Genomic DNA, 24,428 nt, shown 5'->3' on the forward strand with positions numbered 1-24,428 from the left:
TCAGCATTAAGCTGTGCAATGCCCAATAAAATTAAAAAATTTAAATTTAGACATACAGCTCGGTAACAGGCCCTTTTGGCTAATTAGCCAGGGCCGCCCAATTCACCAACAAACCCTGGTGTGTTTTGAACGGTGGGAGGAAACTGAAGACCCCGGGGAAAACCCACACCGACACGGGGAGAATGTGTGAATTCCTTGCAATTTGAACCCCGGTCCCGATCGCGGGCGCTGTAACAGCGTTATGCCACCCGTATTGTGAACCAATCACGCAGATGTCTCCCACTCCTTTAAGGTATTTTTACAGTCTCGATTCTCCTATAAATCACACGAGAGAAGCGAGACTGATGGCAGTGATCAACCAGGATCAGCAGCATGCCTTCCAGAGCCCCTCGCTGTCCTTGGACTTTCATCTTGGCTGTTACCAGGCAACACACATCCTCGGACCCCTCCGTCTGTCCTTTAATTGTTGCATCTGTACCAGCAGAATCATTAACCAAGTTGTATTTATGTATTAATAATTTGGTTCATTAATTAATGTGTTAATGTATTTGAGGTATCAATCAACACCAATCTAAATTAAGAAGACTCTTACAAGATGCAGATTGAGAGCCTGCATCGAGCCATGTCCCATAGCATCAACATCCCATTCCCCTCCCTGATGCTGCTTGGCCAATTGAATCCTTCCAGCAACACACTGCTTTTGCTCCAGATTTTGGTGAAGAGATCAATAGAATTGAATTTGTATAACTATTTGCACTTGCTTTGTCTTACCATGTAGTTTTGAAGGAAGGGGTCTATTGAGGAATACGTTTAAGATCAGGTGATCGAACACAATTTAGATTTTAAGTGAGTTTCCTGGGCAAGGTTTTTAGTACCTGGAATGGGATATTGTTTAACAGGTTAGTACCAAATACTCCCAGGTCAGGGATTACTTAATTCAGTCATTTGATGGTACCTTGACCCCAATTTGGCAGGAACACAAGTATGGCCATCGCAATCCATCAAACTGGCAGCCTCTCTGAGTTCCTGGATGGTGAAATTTCACCGGTGTGCTGATTCATTCCTGCAAAAGGCTTCATGCACAATAACTATCATACAGATTCCCTGTGGGTTTTAGGCAGATGAGCCTTTCATCTGTTGGGGCTGAATAGCATTGAAATTAGTGCAGTCTTGGCTTCTGGAGACAGGAACACATTCCATCTCTGAGCAACTGTTCTGTCTTGATTGGTAAATACCCCTTTAACCATTTAAAGCAGTGGTTTTCAAACTTTTTCTTTCCGCTCACATACCACCTGAGATAAAAACACAGGGTTCTGTTGACACCGGGGGTTAAGTGAAAAAACACACAAATGCTGGAGAAACTCAGCAGGTCAAACAGGGCCTTTATGTAGCAAAGGTGAAGATATGTCACCAATGTTTTGGGCTGGAGCCCTTCATCAAGGTGTGGGGGAACATGAGAGCTGTCCGAACAAAAGGGGGAAGGGGGTCTGGTAATGGCGGAGGGTTTGGGGGGGGGGGGGGGAAACACCGCAGGAAGAGGCTAGGCTAGGTGAAGACAGAAACATAGGAACTGGAATAGCTAGTTAAGGGTGGGGGTTGGCGGGCGGGAAGGCAAGCCGATTAGTAGAATGCAGTGAACTCAATGTTCATGCCCTGGGTTTGGAGGATGCCCAGATGAAAAGTGAGGTGTTGTTCCCCCAATCTGCAGGTGGTCAGGGTGGGGTAGTGAGAAAGGGTGTGGACAGCCATGTGAGCTTGAGAGTTTGACTCAGAATTGAAATGGTTGGCTACGGGGAGTTCACTTTTGTTGCGGACGGAGAGATGGGGGGCTGGGTTCGTAACGCAAATCAGAGAAGTCAATGTTAATGGAGGGTGGGCATATGGAAGAGGAGGTGCTGTCTCTCCAATTTGTGGGTGGTCTCAGTCTGGGCAGTGCATGAGACCAGGGACAGTCACTTCAGCAGGGGAAGGGGCAGGGAATTGAAATGGGTGGCCACTGGGAGATCCATGCTATTGTGCTTTTTTTTTTGCTTATACTTTGAAGAAAGGGTCGAAACGTCAGTAAGACATCTTTACCTCCTATGGACGCTGCGAGACCGGTTGAGTTCCTCCACCATTTCTGTGTTTTGATTTACATAAACTAATCCGGGACCCGTCCGCACGATTGAAACCTCACTTTTTCCTTGCACTGACTGCAACTGCGAATATTTAGCTATTCTTTTGAACTTATCACTTCTTTATTTTTGCCTGGTAGCACGTTGTGCGAATTTAATGTATCCCATTGTTGCTGATATCTCTGTGGATGCAGCAAGTAAGAATTTCATGGAATCTGTACGTGTGTGTGTGTGTGTGTGTGTGTGTGTGTGTGTGTGTGTGTGTGTGTGTGTGTGTGTGTGTGTGTGTGTGTGTGTGTGTGTGTGTGTGTGTGTGTGTGTGTGTGTGTGTGTGTGTGTGTGTCTGTGTGTGTGTGTGTGTGTGTCAGAATGAGAAGAACCAGAATCTGGTTTATTGTCGTGAACATATGTCATGAAATGTGTTTTTCTGCATCAGAAATTACACTTTTTATAAATTACAATTCTTAAAATAAAGAAATTTGATAATAAATTCATATCACATCTTTCAAACCACAAGATGTGGGCTTTGCTTCTGATTCCTACATTGTTGAAGGGACGAAGGAGTTAACCAATGGGCATGGAGTATGTACCATCTTTCAATGAGATCATCACCACCCTCCCATTTCTCCCATTGCCCTCTGACAACCTTGTCATTCAAATATCAATCTCCAACTTGATGACATTCAATGACTCTATCTCCACTCCACTCTATCTCAGAAGGTTAGCACGATGCACCCGGGTCTGAATCCGGCACTGTCTGTAAGGAGTTTGTACCTTCGCCCCACGTCTGCATGGGCTCCGGCTTCCTCCCACCTTCCAAAAACTGTACGGGGTTTGGAGGTTAATTGGTGTATTTGGGTGGCAAGACCCAGAAGGGCCAGTTACAGCGCTGAGCATCTACATTTAAATTTTAAATTAAAAAATATGATTCAGTAGAAGGCCAGGGAGAGGATTTCAAGCCCAATGTGATAAGATTAGACTAGCAAAGAAACAAAGCAAAATTACTAACTCCAATGATAAACTCCATGTTGAGGCTGGAAGGTTGTCATAGACCTAGTCAGAAGATGAGGTGCAGTTGACCTACATTTCTTCAGATGCAGAGGCTGAGGACGGAGGACTGGATCATTAATGTGACAATCGGCCAGAAACATGCTGTTGTAACTCTATTTCATCTTTTTTCAGGTTCAAAACATTTCCCAGTCCATTGAGGTCCTGGACTTACGAACCTATCGAGATCTCCAGTATGTACGAAATACGGAGTCGCTGATGAAAGTTTTAAACGCCAGGTTAAAAGCAGCAACTGAAAGCCGTTCAAACCTTGTGAACAGAAATTTCCAGGTATGACCACAATGTACAAGGATGTCTCCACTTGCCTCTCCTCTGCCCCCGTTCACCTCTTCTACTGGTTCAATGACTTTTTCTGGCAGTTGTTTATTATTTGCCATCTGACTGTGGAAACCATCACATCCACTCCTCCACGAGTGGACTCTCAACACAGGAGGCATTGGCAGTGAAGGGCCACTGCAGAGCCAGCGACCCGGGTTCAGGTTTGACGCTGCCTGTGAGGGTTTTGAATAGTGATGAAAATGTTGTGAGAGTTAAGTGTGGTTTTCCCAGTTTACTCCCAATGACTCCAAAAGACTGAAGTTGAGCAAACTGGTAGGCTTTTTGTTTGCTATAGGATAAAAGCATGTCCACACTGCTCAACTGTCCTCCACTGGGGAACGGTCACCTTTATTCAGTAGCCTGTGAGAGGGACCATAGGTACAGTCAACCAATGGGTGTGCCCAAACAGATAAATATATACATATAGTGGTTTACCACACTCCCACGCTTCAAAACATACAGGGTTGTAGGTTAATTTGGGTGTAATTGGATGGCACTGGTTTAAATGGCCAAAATCAGCTTCAACCATGCTGTAAATTTAGATTTTTAAAAATTTTATAGAAGGCAATGGGGTTACAGTGTTGAGGGTGATTTAAAATAACCTTAAGTTCATTGAAGCCCAACTCGATTTGGCTGGTACAACACAGAAGGCAACCCTGTGGTCTACCAGCCCCTATTGCCTTTATTAATGGGAGAGAGGGAACAAAATTCATCCTCTATCACTGTGCTGAACGCGCAAGAAGCAATGAGGAGACAAGTGGAGGGCCGGTATAGCGACACAGGTTCAAATCCGACATGATCTTTAAGGGCTTCGAGTGTCCTCCCCACATCTGGGAGAAGAGTGATGAAAAGGTAGAAGTGGCTGTGTGCTGCACTCCGCCTCTGAAATTTGGTGGAACTGAATCTTGACATTAGAGCACGAAACTTGTAATATCGATCGATCCCCAAAGCACTGAGCGTGGGTTTCTATTCCAGAGCGTCTTCACCTTCCGGGTACAGGACAAGATAAAAGGGGCGCTTCTCACTGCATTTATTCTAAATGTTCTATTGCAAAGAATATCTGTCTTTATTCTATTGGGTGAGAAGGCAATTTGTATATTAAATTTCAATTCAGCTATGCAGCAAGTGCTGTCCAATTACACCCAACATGGGAGGAAACCAGAGCACCCGGAGGAAACCCACGCAGGCACAGGGAGAACGTACAAACTCCTTACAGACAGCGCGGGATTCAAACCCCGGTCGCTTGCGCTGTAAGAACGTTGCGCTACCCACTACGCTAATGGTACCACTCAATGAGCTTGAATTGACCAGCGTCTCTTCCGCCTTTCTGAGACCATAGATCCCACATCAAACAGTTACCCGTCCAACATCTCAGATATTGTTTGCCTCCACCTCCAGAATATATTTGGTGCCAGTTTAAACTGATCATCCATTCAGAGTAAAATCCGCCCCGCCCCCTCAAATTGGTTCACTGGAAGAAATACTCCACCACCGCCTTGTCCAGGACCAGAACGTGACACCAGGCCAACACCACCAAAGTGGAGCTGCTGCCTCTCTGGTGACCAGAGACCAGGGTTCATTTCCAACCTCTGGCACTGTCTGTGTGGAGTTTTCCATTCTCCCTGTGACCACTCGAATTTTTCCCAGGTGCTTTCTCCCAAATCTCTGAGACATATGGTTTGGCCGCTGTAAATCACCCCGAGTGCGCATGTGTTGTGAGTGTGAAAACAAGTTCCATGGGTGTAGCGTAGATAAATACTCGCACTTGACTGGAGGGAGAACTAACACTTTTATTAGCTTACAACACAGGTCGGGTTCATGAACAGGTATCATAGGGGTTCAGGGTTTAGGCAGGAAACCAGGGTTATATACGGACCCTACCCCCCCCACCCCCCACCCGGGGAGGAACCAGGAGTACAGTGCAGGACACTTCTAGTGAATCCCAGTTCACTACAACGGGTTCCAAGAGCAGTGGGTCTGACCACAGACTAATTAAACAGTGATGCTTATTCACATGTAGGGAAATCGCAACCAGAATAAAAAACACACACACACTCTCTCTCTCTCTCTCTCTCTCTTTCTTTCTCTCTCACTTGCCAGATTGTACGACACATTCACATCCACCCAAAGAAAAATATATTTACCTTCAAGTGAAGATTGCAATACATGCTCCCCTTGATACAGTGCAGACACAACTCTTAACTAAACTAGGGACAATGATTTTTGGACACACATTACTACAGCTCCCAGCCCTTTGTCTGCGCTCACCTTACCAATGATTCTCCAGGGTCCACCATCGTTCACAACCTGGGGTGGAGCTAGGGTTCATCCCAGAAGAGAAAGAGGCAGATGGTCTACATGTGGAGGTCTAAATAGTGCCTTGGGTTGGAAAGTCCAGCCCAGGTAGCGATGAGGTGATTAAAGGGGCCAATGGCCAGGTGTGAGCTGACCTGTGGGTGGGCAGGGCTTGACTTTGATTGGCAGGTGAGGTGACTTCTGACCAGGTTCCAGATGGAAGCCCTCCACAATCCATACTACAGGTGGTGAGTGGTAAATATCTTGGAGGACATTGATGAAAAATGCAGGGAAAATAAAGTGGGATTTTAAATGGACCCAGGGGTGTACCGTCTTCACACAGAGGGTAGCGGGTGAACAAGCTACCAGAGGAAGCAGGGACAATTGTAACATTAAAAATATAAAGATGGGGACAAGGCTTAGATGGATATGGGCCTAGCTTTGCAGGCACAGAGAAGCTGTGCGAAGGACCTGTTGCATGCTGTCGAATTTTATGGATTAGTGTAGAATTGGTCCTTATCCATTGATGTAGAGTGGATGGGCTGAGGAGCCTGTTTCCTTGAAACCTCAGGAGAGGCTGGATGGGCTGGGAATGTCGGAGGTTGAAGGGCATATTATGGAGGTTTATGAGGGGCATAGATAAGGGAGTTAATCATTCACAATCTGCTGGAAGAATTCACCTGCTTGAGCATGGCCAGTGGGGGGGTTTGAATTGTCAACGTTGAGGGCCAGGGCGAAGAACACTGGCCATAACATTGACAATTCTTTATCTTTAAATTTATTACATTATTAATTTTTTTTTAAATAGACGTGCAGCACGATATCAGGCAATTTTGGCCCATGAGCCCTTACATCCAATTGACCGAAAACCCCTGAACCGTGGGAGGACACCAGAGAACATACAAACTCCTTATAGGCCGAGCGGACTCGAACCCCGGTTGTTGGTGCTGTAATAGCAATGCGCTGACCATGCAGTGCACTGATCTCCCACTGGTGCCCCACGACCCCTCGATTTCCTCTGGCATTCTCCACGCTCCAGCATCCACAGACTCTCCCGTGTCTCCAGGAAACCAGTCTCATCTTTTTTTTCCCCCGAGAGGGAGCCTGAAATGAGGATGAGAAGGGAAAGGTTCTAAAGTGACATGAAGGGTGGTTTGATGGAATGAGCTGCCAGAGTGAAGTGATAGAGGCAGGGGCAACTGCAATGTTTGTCTAGACAGGTTCAAAGATTGGAGAGGTTTGAAGTGATATGGGGTGAAACCCAAAAGTCTGCAGCCACTGTGATTGTAGGAAGCACATTCAGTAAATACTGAATGAACTCCGCCGGTCCCACACCATCCATAGGAGGTGCTTCATTGTGCACCTTGGCTCTGTCCGCCTCGATACCGTGGATCTTCCATTTCAAATCCCCTGTCCCATTTCCTTGCTGACATATCTGTCCATGGTCTCATGACAGACCGAGACCACCCACAAATTTGAGGAACAACTTCATCTGGGCACCCTCCAACCAGATGGCTTTAGCATTGACTTCTCTGGTTTCCATTAAACTATATTCCATTTTTATCCCCTCGACTCCTTTCCTCCAGTCCTATCTGTCTGTCTGTCTGTCTATCTCTCTCTCTCTCTCTCTCTCTCTCTCTCTCTCTCTCTCTCTCTCTCTCTCTCTCTCTCTCTCTCTCTCTCTCTCTCTCTCCCTTTTCCCTGTCTCCTTTCACAGAGCCAAAATCAATTCTCACCTTTCCTCTTATCGTGTCCAATTAACACCTTATGTCTGAAATGCAAGCCAATCAGTGCACCCTCCACTAGGCATCTGCAGAAGTTTGCCACTGGCCACTGTTACATTCAAAATTCGCAGAAAATGCAGCGACCTCTTCCGATTTCCACAGAAGATCTGAGTGAATGGAGCATGGATGCAGATAAATCATGTGCGGACCAGTTTTGAATGATCTAATCAGCTGGGAAGAGTCTTCAGTGGTGCAGGCAATTAGATATTAGGGCCTTTCAAGCCAGGCCTCCACCTGGAGGCCAGCTATATTGCCTCTGATGTTGAGGGGGTTTGAACCAGAGGAAGGTGGCAGATCCACCGGACATGGAAGAAAATATATGGCAGAAGGGAAAGTTGGTGTTCGTAGATCATTCATCACCTTTTACGCCCTGTACACTGTGAAACCCAGGTATAAATTAATGCAAGATTTCGGGTCTTGTCCCTGATACCTTATCTTCTTCACATTAATTCAGTTTGCAATCAACATCCCAGTAAAACCCCTGTATAATATTAAGTGTCATTCAAGGGTTTCAGGGATATATTTATATTTTGGACAAAGCTTTTCAATATCACAAAAAAAAACTAATGTCAAGAAGATTGATGTTCCTTTTGGTGATTCATTAATTAGGTGCCAGTGATGCAATGCTTTTCAATTTGAGAATGGATAAACTATGGGATTAAATTGCCACATACAAATTTTGTCTTGTATCTTTAAAGATGGATGGGCATGGACAAAGGAACTCCCTGTTATCACATGGTAGGTGACATTGCTATGGGATAAAGATGGCTATCGCTGAATCTCTTGCAAAGGTACAGAAGACTGTAGTTGCCTGGCATTGGGGGAGTCCTAAGGATGACTGAGGGGAAATGGTTCATTTGCCAATGTTGATGTTGTCACTCATAATCAAGAGGCCTTCTTAAGACTGCAAAGCCACAATATTTTCGTAGATCTGACCCGTCTTGGGAAGCCGGCTTGTATGTTCACACTAAGCACAAAAAGGCCAGATCCGTGAGATACCTCACACGACAAGCTGGCTTCCTGAAGCAAGGGAGGTGGAATGCTTATCGCATCAACGCAACAATAAGTGTTACTGATGCGCACTCAAAATGGTGGTGGAGCAACAGATGCGTTTGATGGCCCCTTTGCACATTCTGTGCCATCTTAGAACTCAATCCAAACTCCAGAACGTCGCAATCAAGTAATTGTTAGAAGAACGTCTTCGAATGATCAGAAACGCAATCACAACGTCATGAAACCTTCCCGGTTCGACTCGACAAGACGGGTGCACCATTTTAGATTGGTCACGGAGTACTTTTTGTCTGTTGGTCTGAACTCCTCCACCCTCCCCACCCCCCCATCCTTCTCCCCACCCTTTAAATTCAGGCGGTTGCCTTCTTGAAGAAGGGCACAGGCCCGAAATATCAGTAACAGACTCAGTGTCAGAGCAGATCTAATCGGGAAGGGGCAGGAGGGAGGCATTAGAGTGACCGTTGGGCAGGGACTGTTCAAGAACTCAGTCACTCTACCTGCCATGGACCTCTTCTGTCCGCCGTCGTCCCACTCCCCCCTCGCTCCGGTGTAGCAGACACACGAGAGAGCCTATAGCGTGTGCAGACAAAACCACGTGGTTCATTTTGGTGACACTAGTGTTGTGGGTGGATGGGGGGCACAATAACTCATTTGGGAGGGGGATTTGACCTGCAAATTGCTCCCCCCCACTCTTCATAACACCGACCCTGGTCAGTTTATCTCCTATTGATGTTGCAAGACCAGCTGAGTTCCTCAGCATTTCTGTGTTTTTACAATAATTGAGACTTCCAGAATAACTTCAAGCAGTTGGACATAAAATACAGGCCGACCTGCTCCAAGAATACAACACAGTTAGACACACAGACATGATACTCCCTCTACCCTCTAAATGATCTTCTTAACCAACAGCTGAAGAAGGACTCAGGCCCGAAATGTTGACTGCCCTTTGCTCTTTGTGGGTGCTGAGTTTCCCCTGCATTTTGGTCAACTGCACAAGATCCCAACACCTGCAGATTTCTTGTGTTCCACTCAGAGCCTGAAGGAGCAAAGGAAAACCTGCTGGAGGAACTCAGCAAATCAAGCCACGATGGTAGCCTGTCTGGTGAATAAATGGAACGGATCTCAGTGGCCTCATTAAGCCTCCAAGAGGGCTCGCCAGTGGATATACTTTGTGAGGTGTTTGAGATTTGGTATGGCACCGAGCACGCTGGAAAATGTCTACAGGTGGACCGTGGAGAGCATTCTGGCCGGTTGCATGGCTGTCTTGTATGGAGGTGCCAACTCTCGGGGCGAGAATAAACTCCAGAACTCGGTCTGCAACATCACGGCACCAGACTTCACTCCATCAAGAACATCTACATGAGGCAGTGTCTTAAGAAAGCAACCTCTATCCTCAAAGAGATTCCAAAACTCCCCCACCACCCAGGCCATGCCCTCTTCACTCTGCCTACCACCAGGAGAAAAAGGTGCAGGAGCCTGAAGACGAGCACAAGGACAGCTTCTTCCCCTCTGCCATCGTTTTCCTGAATGGACAATGAACCACAGACACTTGCCTCACTTTAATTTTTTTGTTCATTATATATATTTATCTTTTTGTAAGGCGCTTCATATGAATGTGATGCTGCCGAATTTCATGACTTGCTCATGACAATAAATTCTGATTCAGATTCAGAAGATCACCATAACCAGAGAGGAAAGCGACAAGCCACATTCACTTTAATTCAAGTTCAACAACAAGATCACCAGGAAAGAAAGAGATAGCCAGACCCTGCATCAGAAATTTGCTGGAAATATTCAACAGAACTTGAATCCCGACACAAGAACTCAACCCAAAAGATCATTGGTCCATTCTCTCCGTGGGCACTGCTTCACTCTCTGATCTATCTCCAACAATTCTCTTTTTGACTCATTGCAAAGAAGAAGGTTTGGATGCAATTAGGAAAGCAGATGGTGCAATCATGAAGAAGGCTCGCCAGGAGCTATACTTTGTTAGCAGTTTGAAGGGATTTGATGTACTCCCAGAGACATTTCTACAGGTGTTCTACTGCACTAGGCCCCAGCATCGGCAGATTTCTTGTGTACTGCTGACGCTGGAATTGGGAGGAAACAAAATCCCGTTGGAGGGACTCAACAGATCAGGCCATGATGGTACAAGGTAGTCTATCTGGTGAATAAATGGAACAGATCTCAGTGGCCTCATGAAACCTCCGTGTCAATGCAATCACAAAGTAGGCTCGCTAGTCGTTGTTCTTTCTGTGGGATTTGGGGATCTTTGTCCCAAAAGACAGCTTTCTCCAGGTGGCCCTTGGAGAACACTCTGACCGGTGGAATCAGTGTCTTACGCGGACAGGAAAAGGCTGCAGAGCGTTGTGACTGCTGCCCTCGTGAGTATTAGTCTTCACTCCATCGAGGACATCGACAAGAGGCAGTGCCTCAAGAAAGCAGCCTCTCCCCTCAAGGACCCCCGCGACCCAGGCCATGTCCTCTTCTCATTGCTACTATCAGGAAGGAGGTGCAGGAGCCTGAAGATGAGGACCCAATGGTACAAAAACAGTTTCTTCCCCTCGTCCATCAGATTTACGAATGGACAATGGATCACAAACACCACCTCACTTTTTCTCTTGATTTGCACTAATTTATTTATTTTTTTAAAATGTAATCTATAGCAATTTGTGCTCCTGTAACTCTGCCACAAAACAACAAATTTCATGACACATATTCATGACGATAAATTTTGATTCTGATTCTGGTGTTTTGACTTCTATTGCAAAGCTGTAAGGATATCTTGGTCTAATCTTTCCCTATCCCTGTGTCCCACCCCCTTTTCCTCTCAGCACCCCTTTTTAACCCTTTTCCCCCTATCATTTCTCAGATTCTTTCTCTTCTACCCTCCTATCTGTACCTGCCTGCCTCTTACGGCAGCCTGGTGGGTGTAGCAATTAGCGCCAGCAATCGGGACTAGGGTTCAAATCCCGCACTGCCTGTAAGGAATATGTACGTTCTCCCTGTGACTGCTTAGGCTAATTGAGTGGGCGGCACGGACTCACGGTCTGAAATGGCCTGTTATATCTAAATTTTAAATTTAAATTTAATTTAAATTTTATTCACCGTGCCGTGGTAGAGATGCCGTCTGGAGCAATGCTCCTGGTACGGTCACCCATGGCGGTATGGCCCAGGGTGACAAAGAACAATCCAACCATGTGCACCACAGTGGAACAGGCAGACGAAGTGGCTCTGTCCTCAATGGCTGTGAAGGCCACAACAAATCCATTAGCTCCAATCATCATAGTTTCCAGGCCATTGGGACTAGATGGTTGATTTGTGAAGCGCCGTGTGCTTCTTGGAGCACAACATCAAGTACACATTAAACAAATACACGCACGGGTGTCTTTGTGCGGTGGATCAATAGAACGAAGGCCACCATCCTTGACTACAAGGGATAGTCAAGACGAAATTGGTTGTCTTAACGTATTCTGGTTTCACTGTGTAGTGTTTCCCCTGCTTAATGTAGTACATAGTTATCCTAATACAGTCAGGGTGATAAAGATTAATACAGTTATGTGATGTGGCTGTACAGGAATGCATCTGGTTATTCTGGTGTACCTTATTTATATCTAGTAATATCAGTGTGGTTTAGAATATCTTGGTATAATATCTAGAAATCCCAATTTATTATCTATACATTATCAGTGGCAAAGTGCCCTGGGAGTCCTCGTGCAGGATGGCGGTGAAGAAGGCAAATGCAACACTGGCGTTCTTTTCAAGAGGAATAGAATATCAGAGCAGGTATGTGATGTTGAGGCTCTAACAAGGCACCGGCGAGACCTCACTTGGAGCATTGTGAACAGTTTTATGGTCCTCTTGGAAGAAAGGATGTGCTGTTGTTGGAGAGGATTTCAGATGAGGTCCACAAGAATGATTCTGAGAATGAACGGGTTATCATATGAGGAGCCCTTTTGATGATTCTTGGCCTGTCCTCGTTGGAATTTAGGAGAATATAATTGAAACATTTCAAATGTTGAAAGGCATAGAACAAAGTAGATGTAGAATGGTTGTTTCCCATGGTGGGAGAGTCAAGGACAGGAGGGCACAACTTCAGGAGTGGAGGGCGTCCACTTAGAACAGAGATGCAGGGGAATTTCTTTAGCCGAAGGGTAATAAATCTGTGGAATTTGTTGCCTCAGGCGGTTGTGGAGGTTCTTGATTAGCCAGGGCAAAGATTATGGGGAGAAGGCCAGGCAGTGGGGCTGTGGGAAAATGGATCAGCTCATGATTGAATGGAGCTGGATAGCCCATAAATAATTCAATATCTTCTGGTTTTATGGTCTTATTATTGTGTCTGACCATCCCAGTATAGATCGGTTAAACTGAAGTGTTGGTTCCTTTGATTATCGTGGATGGCTCCTTATAAGTCCTGGTAACCTTACAACGCTTTCGTAACCTGAACATAGTGGCGCTGATTGTAAGGAGTCAGCACGGGTGCTCTGATTCCCTCCCATTCTTCAGAAACATATGGGGAATGTAGGTTCATTGGTGTGTTTGGGCCGGCAGGGGATCGAGGGCCAGAAGGGCCAGTTATTGTACTGCACATCTAAATTTATCAGCCCCAGAATTAACCTTTTCCCCCTCCCTGCATAAAACTGATGGATGCGGGCTTGCGGAGATCTTGGTGCAGTGCGCCGGACCACATTTGGCAGAAAGAAATTAATGCGGCAATTGGGGTTTTTTTTTTGTCTGACAGGAGCTGAAGGAGAAGATGAACCAACTTCTGCCTCTGATCCCAGTCCTCGATCAATACAAGTCGGACGCACAATTGATTCTGAGGTTGAAAGAGGAGGTCCGCAACCTGTCTGTGGTGTTGCTGGGAATCCAGGAGGAGATGGGCGCCTATGATTATGAAGAGCTTCAGCACAGGGTCGTGCTTCTTGAACAGAGGCTCCATGCGTGCATGCAGAAACTTGGTAAAGGCTTCCTTCCAAATATGTCCCCATCGCCAGGAGATGATTTACTTCATTGTGGCCACGTCCACTCCCAGCAGAGAAATCCATCAGACCCATAACCTCTCTGTATTTTCCTGTTGCCCGACAACCTATCCTTTCACCTTTGATTCTCCTCACCGTTACCTGCACCAATGCATCATTTGTGGGACATGGACGGAAGTCGGAACAGCCCCATCCATTGGAAGGACGTAAAAATTCCACACAGTCAGCACCCGCAGTTCAGCCGAGATGCTGGATCTAAGAGGATGGGCAGACTGGCCTCATACCTGCATCTAAGATTCTGGGCCCTAAGACGCGCCCAGCATTGCAACTGGCCTCCCGATTTCGGCTGCACTTTCCCCATTGCTGTCCTCCCTGCCCCGTATCCAGCACCGGGCCCAACCGCACTCCACTCTCTCCACCCACCAGTCCTATCCCTGCGAGCAGGTGGGATCATTCAGATCGGCTTCCTGCAGCAGTGAGGTGGCTCACCCTGGCTTGTACAGGAACTCGACCACCCTCTTTCCCACCTCCTCCCCTCCCACACTTCTACCAGTTTTCACCCAGGCTGTTAAGTTAACTGGAACCATTTTGGTGAAAACTGTCCTGTATACAACTCTTCACTCCTCCACCTCAGCAATAGGCCATTCAGTCCACAAATCGATGTATGACATTAATGGGCAACTGAGCTTCCTTGCTTTGCCCTATTTTAGATCCATTTAGAACATTCACTGAATATTTTCATTCTACATTTAGGTCGTCAAATGAGTTATGCAGCAAGAGAATTCAAGGTCATTTATCATTCGGTTATACCAATATAACCTGATGAAACATCGCTCTCCAGACCATGGTGCAACACACTGCATACACAGATAAAGACATATCGCACATACAGACATATCGCACATACAGACATAACTCGCACATACAGACATAACTCGCACATACAGACATAACTCGCACATACAGACATAATGCACACATACAGACATAACGCGCACATACAGACATAACGCGCACATACAGACATAACTCGTACATACAGACATAACTCGCACATACAGACATAACTCGCACATACAGACATAACTCGCACATACAGACATAACTCGCACATACAGACATAACTCGCACATACAGACATAACGCACACATACAGACATAACTCGCACATACAGACATATCGCACATACAGACATAATGCGCACATACAGACATAACTCGTACATACAGACATAACTCGTACATACAGACATAACTCGCACATACAGACATAACTCGTACATACAGACATAACTCGCACATACAGACATAACGCGTACATACAGACATAACTCGTACATACAGACATAACTCGCACATACAGACATAACTCGCACATACAGACATAACTCGTACTTACAGACATAACTCGTACATACAGACATAACTCGCACATACAGACATAACGCGTACATACAGACATAACTCGTACATACGGACATAACTCGCACATACAGACATAACTCGCACATACAGACATAACTCGTACTTACAGACATAACTCGTACATACAGACATAACTCGCACATACAGACATAACGCGTACATACAGACATAACTCGTACATACAGACATAACTCGCACATACAGACATAACTCGCACATACAGACATAACTCGTACTTACAGACATAACTCGTACATACAGACATAACTCGCACATACAGACATAACGCGTACATACAGACATAACTCGTACATACAGACATAACTCGCACATACAGACATAACTCGCACATACAGACATAACTCGTACATACAGACATAACTCGCACATACAGACATAACTCGTACATACAGACATAACTCGTACATACAGACATAACTCGCACATACAGACATAACTCGCACATACAGACATAACACACACATACAGACATAACTCGCACATACAGACATATCGCAAATACAGACATAATGCGCACATACAGACATAATGCGCACATACAGACATAACTCATACATACAGACATAACTCGTACATACAGACATAACTCGCACATACAGACATATCTCGTACATACAGACATAACTCGTACATACAGACATAACTCGCACATACAGACATAACTCGTACATACAGACATAACTCGCACATACAGACATAACTCGCACATACAGACATAACTCGCACATACAGACATAACTCGTACATACAGACATAACTCGCACATACAGACATAACTCGCACATACAGACATAACGCACACATACAGACATAACTCGCACATACAGACATATCGCACATACAGACATAATGCGCACATACAGACATAACTCGTACATACAGACATAACTCGTACATACAGACATAACTCGCACATACAGACATAACTCGTACATACAGACATAACGCACACATACAGACATAACTCGCACATACAGACATAACTCGTACATACAGACATAACGCACACATACAGACATAACTCGCACATACAGACATATCGCACATACAGACATAATGCGCACATACAGACATAACTCGTACATACAGACATAACTCGTACATACAGACATAACTCGCACATACAGACATAACTAGTACATACAGACATAACTCGTACATACAGACATAACTCGCACATACAGACATAACGCACACATACAGACATAACTCGCACATACAGACATATCGCACATACAGACATAATGCGCACATACAGACATAACTTGTACATACAGACATAACTCGTACATACAGACATAACTCGCACATACAGACATAACTCGTACATACAGACATAACTCGTACATACAGACATAACTCGCACATACAGACATAACTCGCACATACAGACATAATGCGCACATACAGACATAACTCGTACATACAGACATAACTCGTACATACAGACATAACTCGCACAAACAGACATAACTCGTACATACAGACATAACGCACACATACAGACATAACTCGCACATACAGACATAACTCGTACATACAGACATAACGCACACATACAGACATAACTCGCACATACAGACATATCGCACATACAGACATAATGCGCACATACAGACATAACTCGTACATACAGACATAACTCGTACATACAGACATAACTCGCACATACAGACATAACTCGTACATACAGACATAACGCACACATACAGACATAACTCACACATACAGACATAACTCGTACATACAGACATAACGCACACATACAGACATAACTCGCACATACAGACATATCGCACATACAGACATAACGCGCACATACAGACATAACTCGTACATACAGACATAATTCACACATACAGACATAACTCGTACATACAGACATAACTTGCACATACAGACATATCGCACATACAGACATAACGCGCACATACAGACATAACTCGTACATACAGTCATAACTCGCACATACAGACATATCGCACATACATACATAACGCGCACATACAGACATAACTCGTACATACAGACATAACTCGTACATACAGACATAACTCGCACATACAGACATATCGCACATACAGACATAACGCGCACATACAGACATAACTCGTACATACAGACATAACTCGCACATACAGACACATTGCACATACAGACATAATGCGCACATACAGACATAACTCGTACATACAGACATAACTCGTACATACAGACATAACTCGCACATACAGACATAACGCACACATACAGACATAACTCGCACATACAGACATAACTCGTACATACAGACATAACGCACACATACAGACATAACTCGCACATACAGACATATCGCACATACAGACATAATGCGCACATACAGACATAACTCGTACATACAGACATAACTCGTACATACAGACATAACTCGCACATACAGACACAACTCGTACATACAGACATAACGCACACATACAGACATAACTCGCACATACAGACATAACTCGTACATACAGACATAACGCACACATACAGACATAACTCGCACATACAGACATATCGCACATACAGACATAATGCGCACATACAGACATAACTCGTACATACAGACATAACTCGCACATACAGACATAACTCGTACATACAGACATAACTTGCACATACAGACATATCGCACATACAGACATAACGCGCACATACAGACATAACTCGTACATACAGACATAACTCGTACATACAGACATAACTCGCACATACAGACATATCGCACATACAGACATAACGCGCACATACAGACATAACTCGTACATACAGACATAACTCGTACATACAGACATAACTCGCACATACAGACATATCGCACATACAGACATAACGCGCACATACAGACATAACTCGTACATACAGACATAACTCGCACATACAGACATAACGCACACACAGACATAACACGCAAACATAACTCACACACAGACAAATGATATATATCCACAAAACATATAATAACCGTATATACTTGTGCAAAAGTCAAGTTTTTTTTAGAACCTTTTTTAACATAAAATTTTTGAGGACGACTATTTTTGACCATGATAAGTACCTGCATCTATCAAGAGGCTGGGTCTCCAATGGGCAGGTGGCCAAGGCTAAAACTAGGGGGAAGTCGACTTTTACATGTGTATATATGGTACATATATTAAAATAAATATTTTTAAGAAATAGCAGAATCATGGGGATTTGTTTTAGCAATGCAGCAGCCATTCAGAGATCTCAGTGCCACCTCAGTCTGGTGGCACTGAGGCTCCTGTATCTCTTTCCCGACAGGAGCAGCTGAAAGATAGGAGACTGCCATGATTTTGCAAGCCCTTCAGCCCATCAAATCCATTCTGTCCATCAAGCACCCACGTACCTGAATGCTTGACGAGTCCCGCTTTATTCTCCCCAGATTCTTCCATTCACCAGCACACTGGCATCATTTGCTCTGACCAATTACTCTCACGAGCCTCTGGAACATGGGAGGAAGCTGGAGCGCCCGAGAAGAATTACACGCGGTCACAGGGAGAACGTGCAAACTCCAAACCATCAGCACCAGAGATCAGGATTGAACCCATGGCCCTTGAGCCATGGTAGTCATTCTGCTGCACCCCTTTGCCACACCGCTTGTAAAACAGAATGCAAAGTTCAAATTTATTGCCAGAGGATATACATGACATCACATGTAACCTTTTTTTTCCCTATGGACGAGGAAGAATATGAATGTGACCACAAATCCACCTTTGCCCCTGAAACTTTAAAAGCTAAAGGACATAAGAAATAGGGGAGGAGTAGGCCATTCAGCCCGTAAAATGTACTTGCTCCACCATTAACCAAGATCATGGCTGATCTGATGATAGGCCACCTACCTGCACCATATCCCTCAATCTCTCTATAATGCAAAAATCCAACCAACCTTGTCTTAAATATGTTTACTGAGGTAGCATCCACTGCTTCCACATGCAGACAATTCCACAGATTCATCTGAGAAAAAAAAATTCCTCCTCCTAAATCTACTCCTCTGAATCTTGAGGCTACCTCCCCTAGTTCTCAGTGGAAAAAGCTTACCTGCATTCATCTTATCTATGCCTTTCATACATTTCTATAAGATACCCTCCCATTCTTCTAAATTCAAGCGAGCACAGTCCTAGATGATCTACCCTCTTCTCTTAGAGTAATCCCCTCATCTGTGGAATCAATCTAGTGAACCTCTGCTGACCGCCTCCAAGGCCAGTCCATCCTTCCTCAAGTAAGGAGACCAGACCCACACACAGTCCTCCAGATATGGCCTCACCAGTGCCCTGTACAGTTGCAGCATAACCTCTCTGCTCGTAAACTCAATCCCTCTGGCAATGAAGGCAATGTTCTATTTGCCTTTCTGATAACCTGTTGCACCTGCCAACCAACCTTTTGTGATTCAAGCACAAGCCCTCCCAAGTCCTTCCGCATGGCCACATGCTGCAAATGCTTGCCGTTTAAATAATAATCTGATCTTCCATTTTTTTCTTCCAAAGTGAATAACCTCACATTGTACTCTATTTGCCAGACTCTTGCCCACTCACTTAATCTATCTATATCTCTCTGCAGATATCCTGTATTCTCTACACAATTTGCTTTCCCACTCTAGTGTCATCAGTAAATGTAGATACACTACAGTCTGCCCCTCTTCCAGAGCATTAATGTATATCATGAACAGTTGCGGGCCCAGTACCACATACCGCTAATCTCTCATTGTCAACTAGAGAAAACATTCCTGTATCCCACTCTCTGCTTCCTATTGGTTAACCAATCATCTATCCGTGCTAATACATTACCCCCATCTCTATGCATTTATCAATCTTTCTGGCCAAGAAAAATTCCACATTAACATTTAATAACCAGCACCATTCTGGTTTTCAAATTGACTCTCCCTTTCATCCTTCCAGGCTGCGGGAAGCTGACGGGTATCAGTAACCCATCCACAGTCCGAGCTTCGGGCTCTCGGTTTGGAGCATGGATGACTGACACACTGGCTTCGAGCGCTGAGAATCGGGTAGGTGGACTCCTGGGCTGAGGGAGGGAGGAGATTGCCAGCTAGCGTGAGGCAAAGTTCTCTCTGGCTGGGTATAATTCAGGGATCCTGCCTTGGATTTGGTAGGTTCTTGGCCAAGATGAACATGCAAGGCCTACGAGATGATATGAAGAATAAACGAGACTAAGGTGAACAACCTGGAGGATTTGAACCTGAAGGTTGGTTTCTGTGATGTATTACTCTATTGAATCAATGGTCCTATTCCTGGGTGATTAGAGTATTGTCCTTATGGTGAGGTTTGTGGATTACACGTTGAGTTATTCACTATTCCCCGTCTGCTCTGAGCGACTTTGAGAGTTTCCAATTTTCTAGTTGTGCATCTTTTATTTGTATCGGTGTGACTCTGAGCCAACAAAATGAGGATTGTGGGAAATCCTTGTCTTCAAATCACCGAGCAGTTTTCCAAGGCCACCCCCCCACCCCCCACACTATTGCTGAAGATTTGATGGAAGCAGATGGGCATAGAAAAACATGGTGTGACTTTAAGGGATGGTGCTTCATGGTGGAGATCTTGTTGAATTCCTTGATTAACCGCAATGCACGAAAGTCTGCCGGATCTGTGATTCCAGTAAATGCTGGAGGAACTCAGCTGGTCTGGCAGCATCCATAGGAAGTCAAGATATATGACTGATGTTTTGGGCTTGAACCCTTCTTCAAGGAATTTTTTAAAAAGAACAGGGAGGTGTCAGAATAAAGACTGGCCATGGGAAGAGTCTAGCTCATCAAAGGTCTTAATTTGATAAGAGGAAAGATGAGAATTTATGTTGGCTCTGTGAAAGGAGACAGAGAGAAAAGGGAAGAGTGAGAAAGAGAGAGAGAGAGAGATAGAGAGAGAGAGAGAGAGAGCGCTGGGGAAAGCCACAAGGGCAAGAAGTGTGGGGGATTTAATGAAAATCGAAGAAGTCGATGATGATGCTATCTGGTTGGAGGGCACCCAAGAGTGCAGTGCTGCCGGTGCACACTGGAGTGCCACTTCAGCATCTCACCAGGCTGTTTTGGGACCGCTACGGTGGCGATCCAGCGCAGCATGAGTGGCAGAGGCAGAACCCCCCGATCTTGGCAGCATCCTCCCCCCACCACCCCGCCCCCCCCCCCCCCACCACTGTGTTCAAGTCTCAATTAACCTGATTCTTTCATAACCAGTCATTCTACTTTGTAGTCCAACAGGGCGCTGTAAATTATTCAATGCCAAATATGAAATGGCGGCCAGGCCTCGAGAGACCACCTTGTCACCGTTCTGATGAGCTCTAGCACCTAAAAAATTTACCACTGCACCCCTGAGGGTGCCCAAATGGAAGGTGGTGCTGTTCCTCCAATTTACGGGCAGTCTCAGCCTGGCAGTGCATGAAACCAGGGACAGACATGTCAGCAAGGAAAAGGAGCAAGGAATTGAAGTGGGTGGCCAGGGGGTGATCCATGCTGTTGCAGTGAACAGAGCCGAGGTGCTCAACAAAGCGAGCACCTTTGTAATAACATCGGTAATACCTCCAAGTTCCTCTAACATTCCTGTGTGTTTTTCTTTGATTCACTGGTCGCCTTGTGGAGGCTGTAGAAGGCAGACCCTGAGGGTATGGCTTTAGATCAGCTGGAGGGTGTTAACCGATGAGTCCTTGACTGAGCACTCATTAGTCGTAGAGCAGGTTTAGAATCAGACTGGGGATTTATTGCCAATGAACATGTCACATAATACATTATTTTGTGGCAGCATTTATTAGTGCAAATATAGCTCTTAAATTATATTGAAAAAAAAATTAGTGCAAAAGTAAAGGAAGTGAGACTGTCTGTGGTTGAATGTCCATTCCGAAATCTGATGGCAGAGGGGAAGAAGCTGTTCTTGTGACTTCAGGCAAAATCATGAAAATCTGTAGACACCATGGTTGAAACACAAAATGCTGGACAAACACAGCCAGTCAAACAGTAACAAAGGCAAAAATACATCACTGGCGTTTTGGGCTTGAGGCCCTTCCTCAAGGTCTTCAGGCTCCTGGTCCTCCCTCCTGATGGTAGCAGGCCTGGGTGGTGGGGGGCCCTCGAGGATAGAGGTTGCTTTGTTGAGACACCGCCTCTTGTAGACGTCCTCAATGGAGTGAAGACCGGTACCCATGATGGTGCTGGTCAGGTTCACAACTCTCTGCAGCCTTTAACCTGTCGTGCGCATCGGCACCTCCGTTAATGTTAATATTTTATTTTGAAAAAAAACATAGACATGCCGCACGGTAATGTGGATCGGAATCAGAATTTATTGTCACGAGCACGTCACGAAATTTGTTGCCTTGCAGCAGCGTCACAGCGCAAACGTTGCCATAAATTACATTTTTAAACAACGCGGAAGAAGAGAAAGTGAGGTGGTTCGATGTCCGCTCAGACAATCTGACGGTGGAGGGGAACCAGTTCTCCGGGACCTGAAGCTTCTCCTCGTGCTAAATAAATAAAGGCCGCTTATGCTGGACTGCATATTAATATTTTGCAACGAGAAGTGTCATTCATTATTGTGAAGCAACGAAACACATCTATTATTCATTATCTTTCTGGATAATTTCCCTGATAGCGAAAACATTTAGCATTCACGACGAATTCCTGAGTAATTAATTTAGCCATTACTCATGACATTGAGACAGATCACGTTATAACCAGGGGATTAATGAATTGTTTTTACATATCTACACCAGTGATTATCATGGTGAATGATGCCACTGGATGCAAAGTCATTGACTAATTTAACCTTTCCTGTCTGAATAGTGCATTGTTTCTGAGACAGATTGACGAGGACCTCTGCAACTGAAGGATGAGGTGGAATGAGTTACCTGCACTAAAAAGGGGCAACAATGCTCTTCGAATGGGGAACGTGCCACTGCTGGGAGTGGGGAATATGTGCCTAGTGGTGGGATGATGGAGTGGGTGGCAGAAATGGCAGGGGAAGAATACGCTGGACAAGGAGGCTGGTGGGGTGGCAGGTGAGGACAATGGGAATCCTGTCCTTGTTGTGCGTGGGGGCCTCGGGACATGGAGGATATACGGACGAGCGCCGAATTGATGGTGGCAGAGAGAAAACCACATTGTTTGAAGAAGGGTGACATCTTTGATGATTTGGCCTTGGAAGGTCTCGTTCTGGTATTCTCTGGAGTTTGGATGAGGGTGATTTTATTGAAACACGCAACAATTCAAGTCTGAGTTTATTATCATTTCTGTAAGCTGCAGTAAGGGAGTCTAAAATGCCCAGTGGTAACATCACATGAGAAGAGAGGTAAAAGAAAGGGGAGAATAAATAAATAATAATTAATAATATTCACAATTGGCTGTAGTTCAAAAAAAAGATATGAATCAGTAGGGCAGACAATTTTTTGGTTCTGGAATAACGTTATGTTTTGGGTGGTACGGAGAGGTTCAAGAGCTTGATGGCTGTTGGAAAGAAACTGTTCTCCAGCGTAACACATTTCAGGCACGGTTAGCGTAGCGCCAAGCACCAGCAACCCGGGTTCAAATCTGGAGCCATTTGTGCATTTTCACCGTGACCTGCATGGGTTTCCTCTGGTTTCTTCCCGCATTCCAAAAAACGTATGGGGTTTGTAGGTTCATTGGTGCATTTGGGCGGCACAGGCTCCTGGCCTGGGAGGCTCTGTTACTTCCCTTTTCTACCTTCTGCATCTGATCAATAACCAAAAAAAAATGTGTAAATGCATCTTAAACTACCAATGACTTGGATGTTAAAACAGAGGGCCCGTCAGGCCGATTAGTCAGACTGGTATCTGATTAAGCTTCAAAATCAGCTTGGGAATTAATTAGAGCTTATTCTTCTACAGAGCATGGAATACCACGGTGAAACAGAAGGGCATTTAATCTCAATGGATTTGCCTGAAAGCATTTGCTGTTTACATTTGTGATCTGACCAGCCAACTACATCACAAGCTTTGAACAATTATCGGCTGTTAATTAGTTTCTCCAGGGAACTCCAGTCATGACCTGTCTGTGCCGCAGAACAAGGATGAGAGGCCAAATGGCCTGTCTCTTTGTGGTCAGGGAGAAAGGGCCAGTTTTCCTTCGAGCGTAGGAGGTTGGGAGAGAATCTCATTGAGATCTGCAAAGCAGGAGGGGCCATTGAAAAGGTGAGCAGTGGCAACCAGTTTCCCGGAGGAGGGAAATCAAAAACAAGAAGGTGAGGGGGGATGGGGAGGGTTTTCCCAGAAATTGGTGGGTAGATGGAACGAGCTGCTGGACAAAGTGGTGCAGGCAGGTACTTTGTTCAATGCACAAAATTGCTGGAAACTCAGCAGGTCATGCAGTGTTCCTTGGATAGCAAAGATATGTAAGCAACGTTTCGGGCCTGAGC

At 45.1% G+C, this 24,428-nt stretch overlaps 1 protein-coding gene across 1 annotated transcript in view; it reads left to right on the forward strand.

Moving 5' to 3' along the window:
* Positions 1 to 24,428, forward strand: part of LOC138756440 (noelin-2-like) — a 101,476-nt gene that overhangs the window by 67,946 nt on the left and 9,102 nt on the right. Inside the window, exons 3-5 of the mRNA XM_069922932.1 lie at positions 3,297 to 3,452; positions 13,332 to 13,551; positions 19,956 to 20,062. Of these exons, the coding sequence (XP_069779033.1) occupies positions 3,297 to 3,452; positions 13,332 to 13,551; positions 19,956 to 20,062 (483 nt within the window). The remainder of the gene's footprint in view (positions 1 to 3,296; positions 3,453 to 13,331; positions 13,552 to 19,955; positions 20,063 to 24,428) is intronic.

This window comes from Narcine bancroftii, chromosome 3 (assembly GCF_036971445.1).
Source record: "Narcine bancroftii isolate sNarBan1 chromosome 3, sNarBan1.hap1, whole genome shotgun sequence".
Taxonomy (NCBI): domain Eukaryota; kingdom Metazoa; phylum Chordata; class Chondrichthyes; order Torpediniformes; family Narcinidae; genus Narcine; species Narcine bancroftii.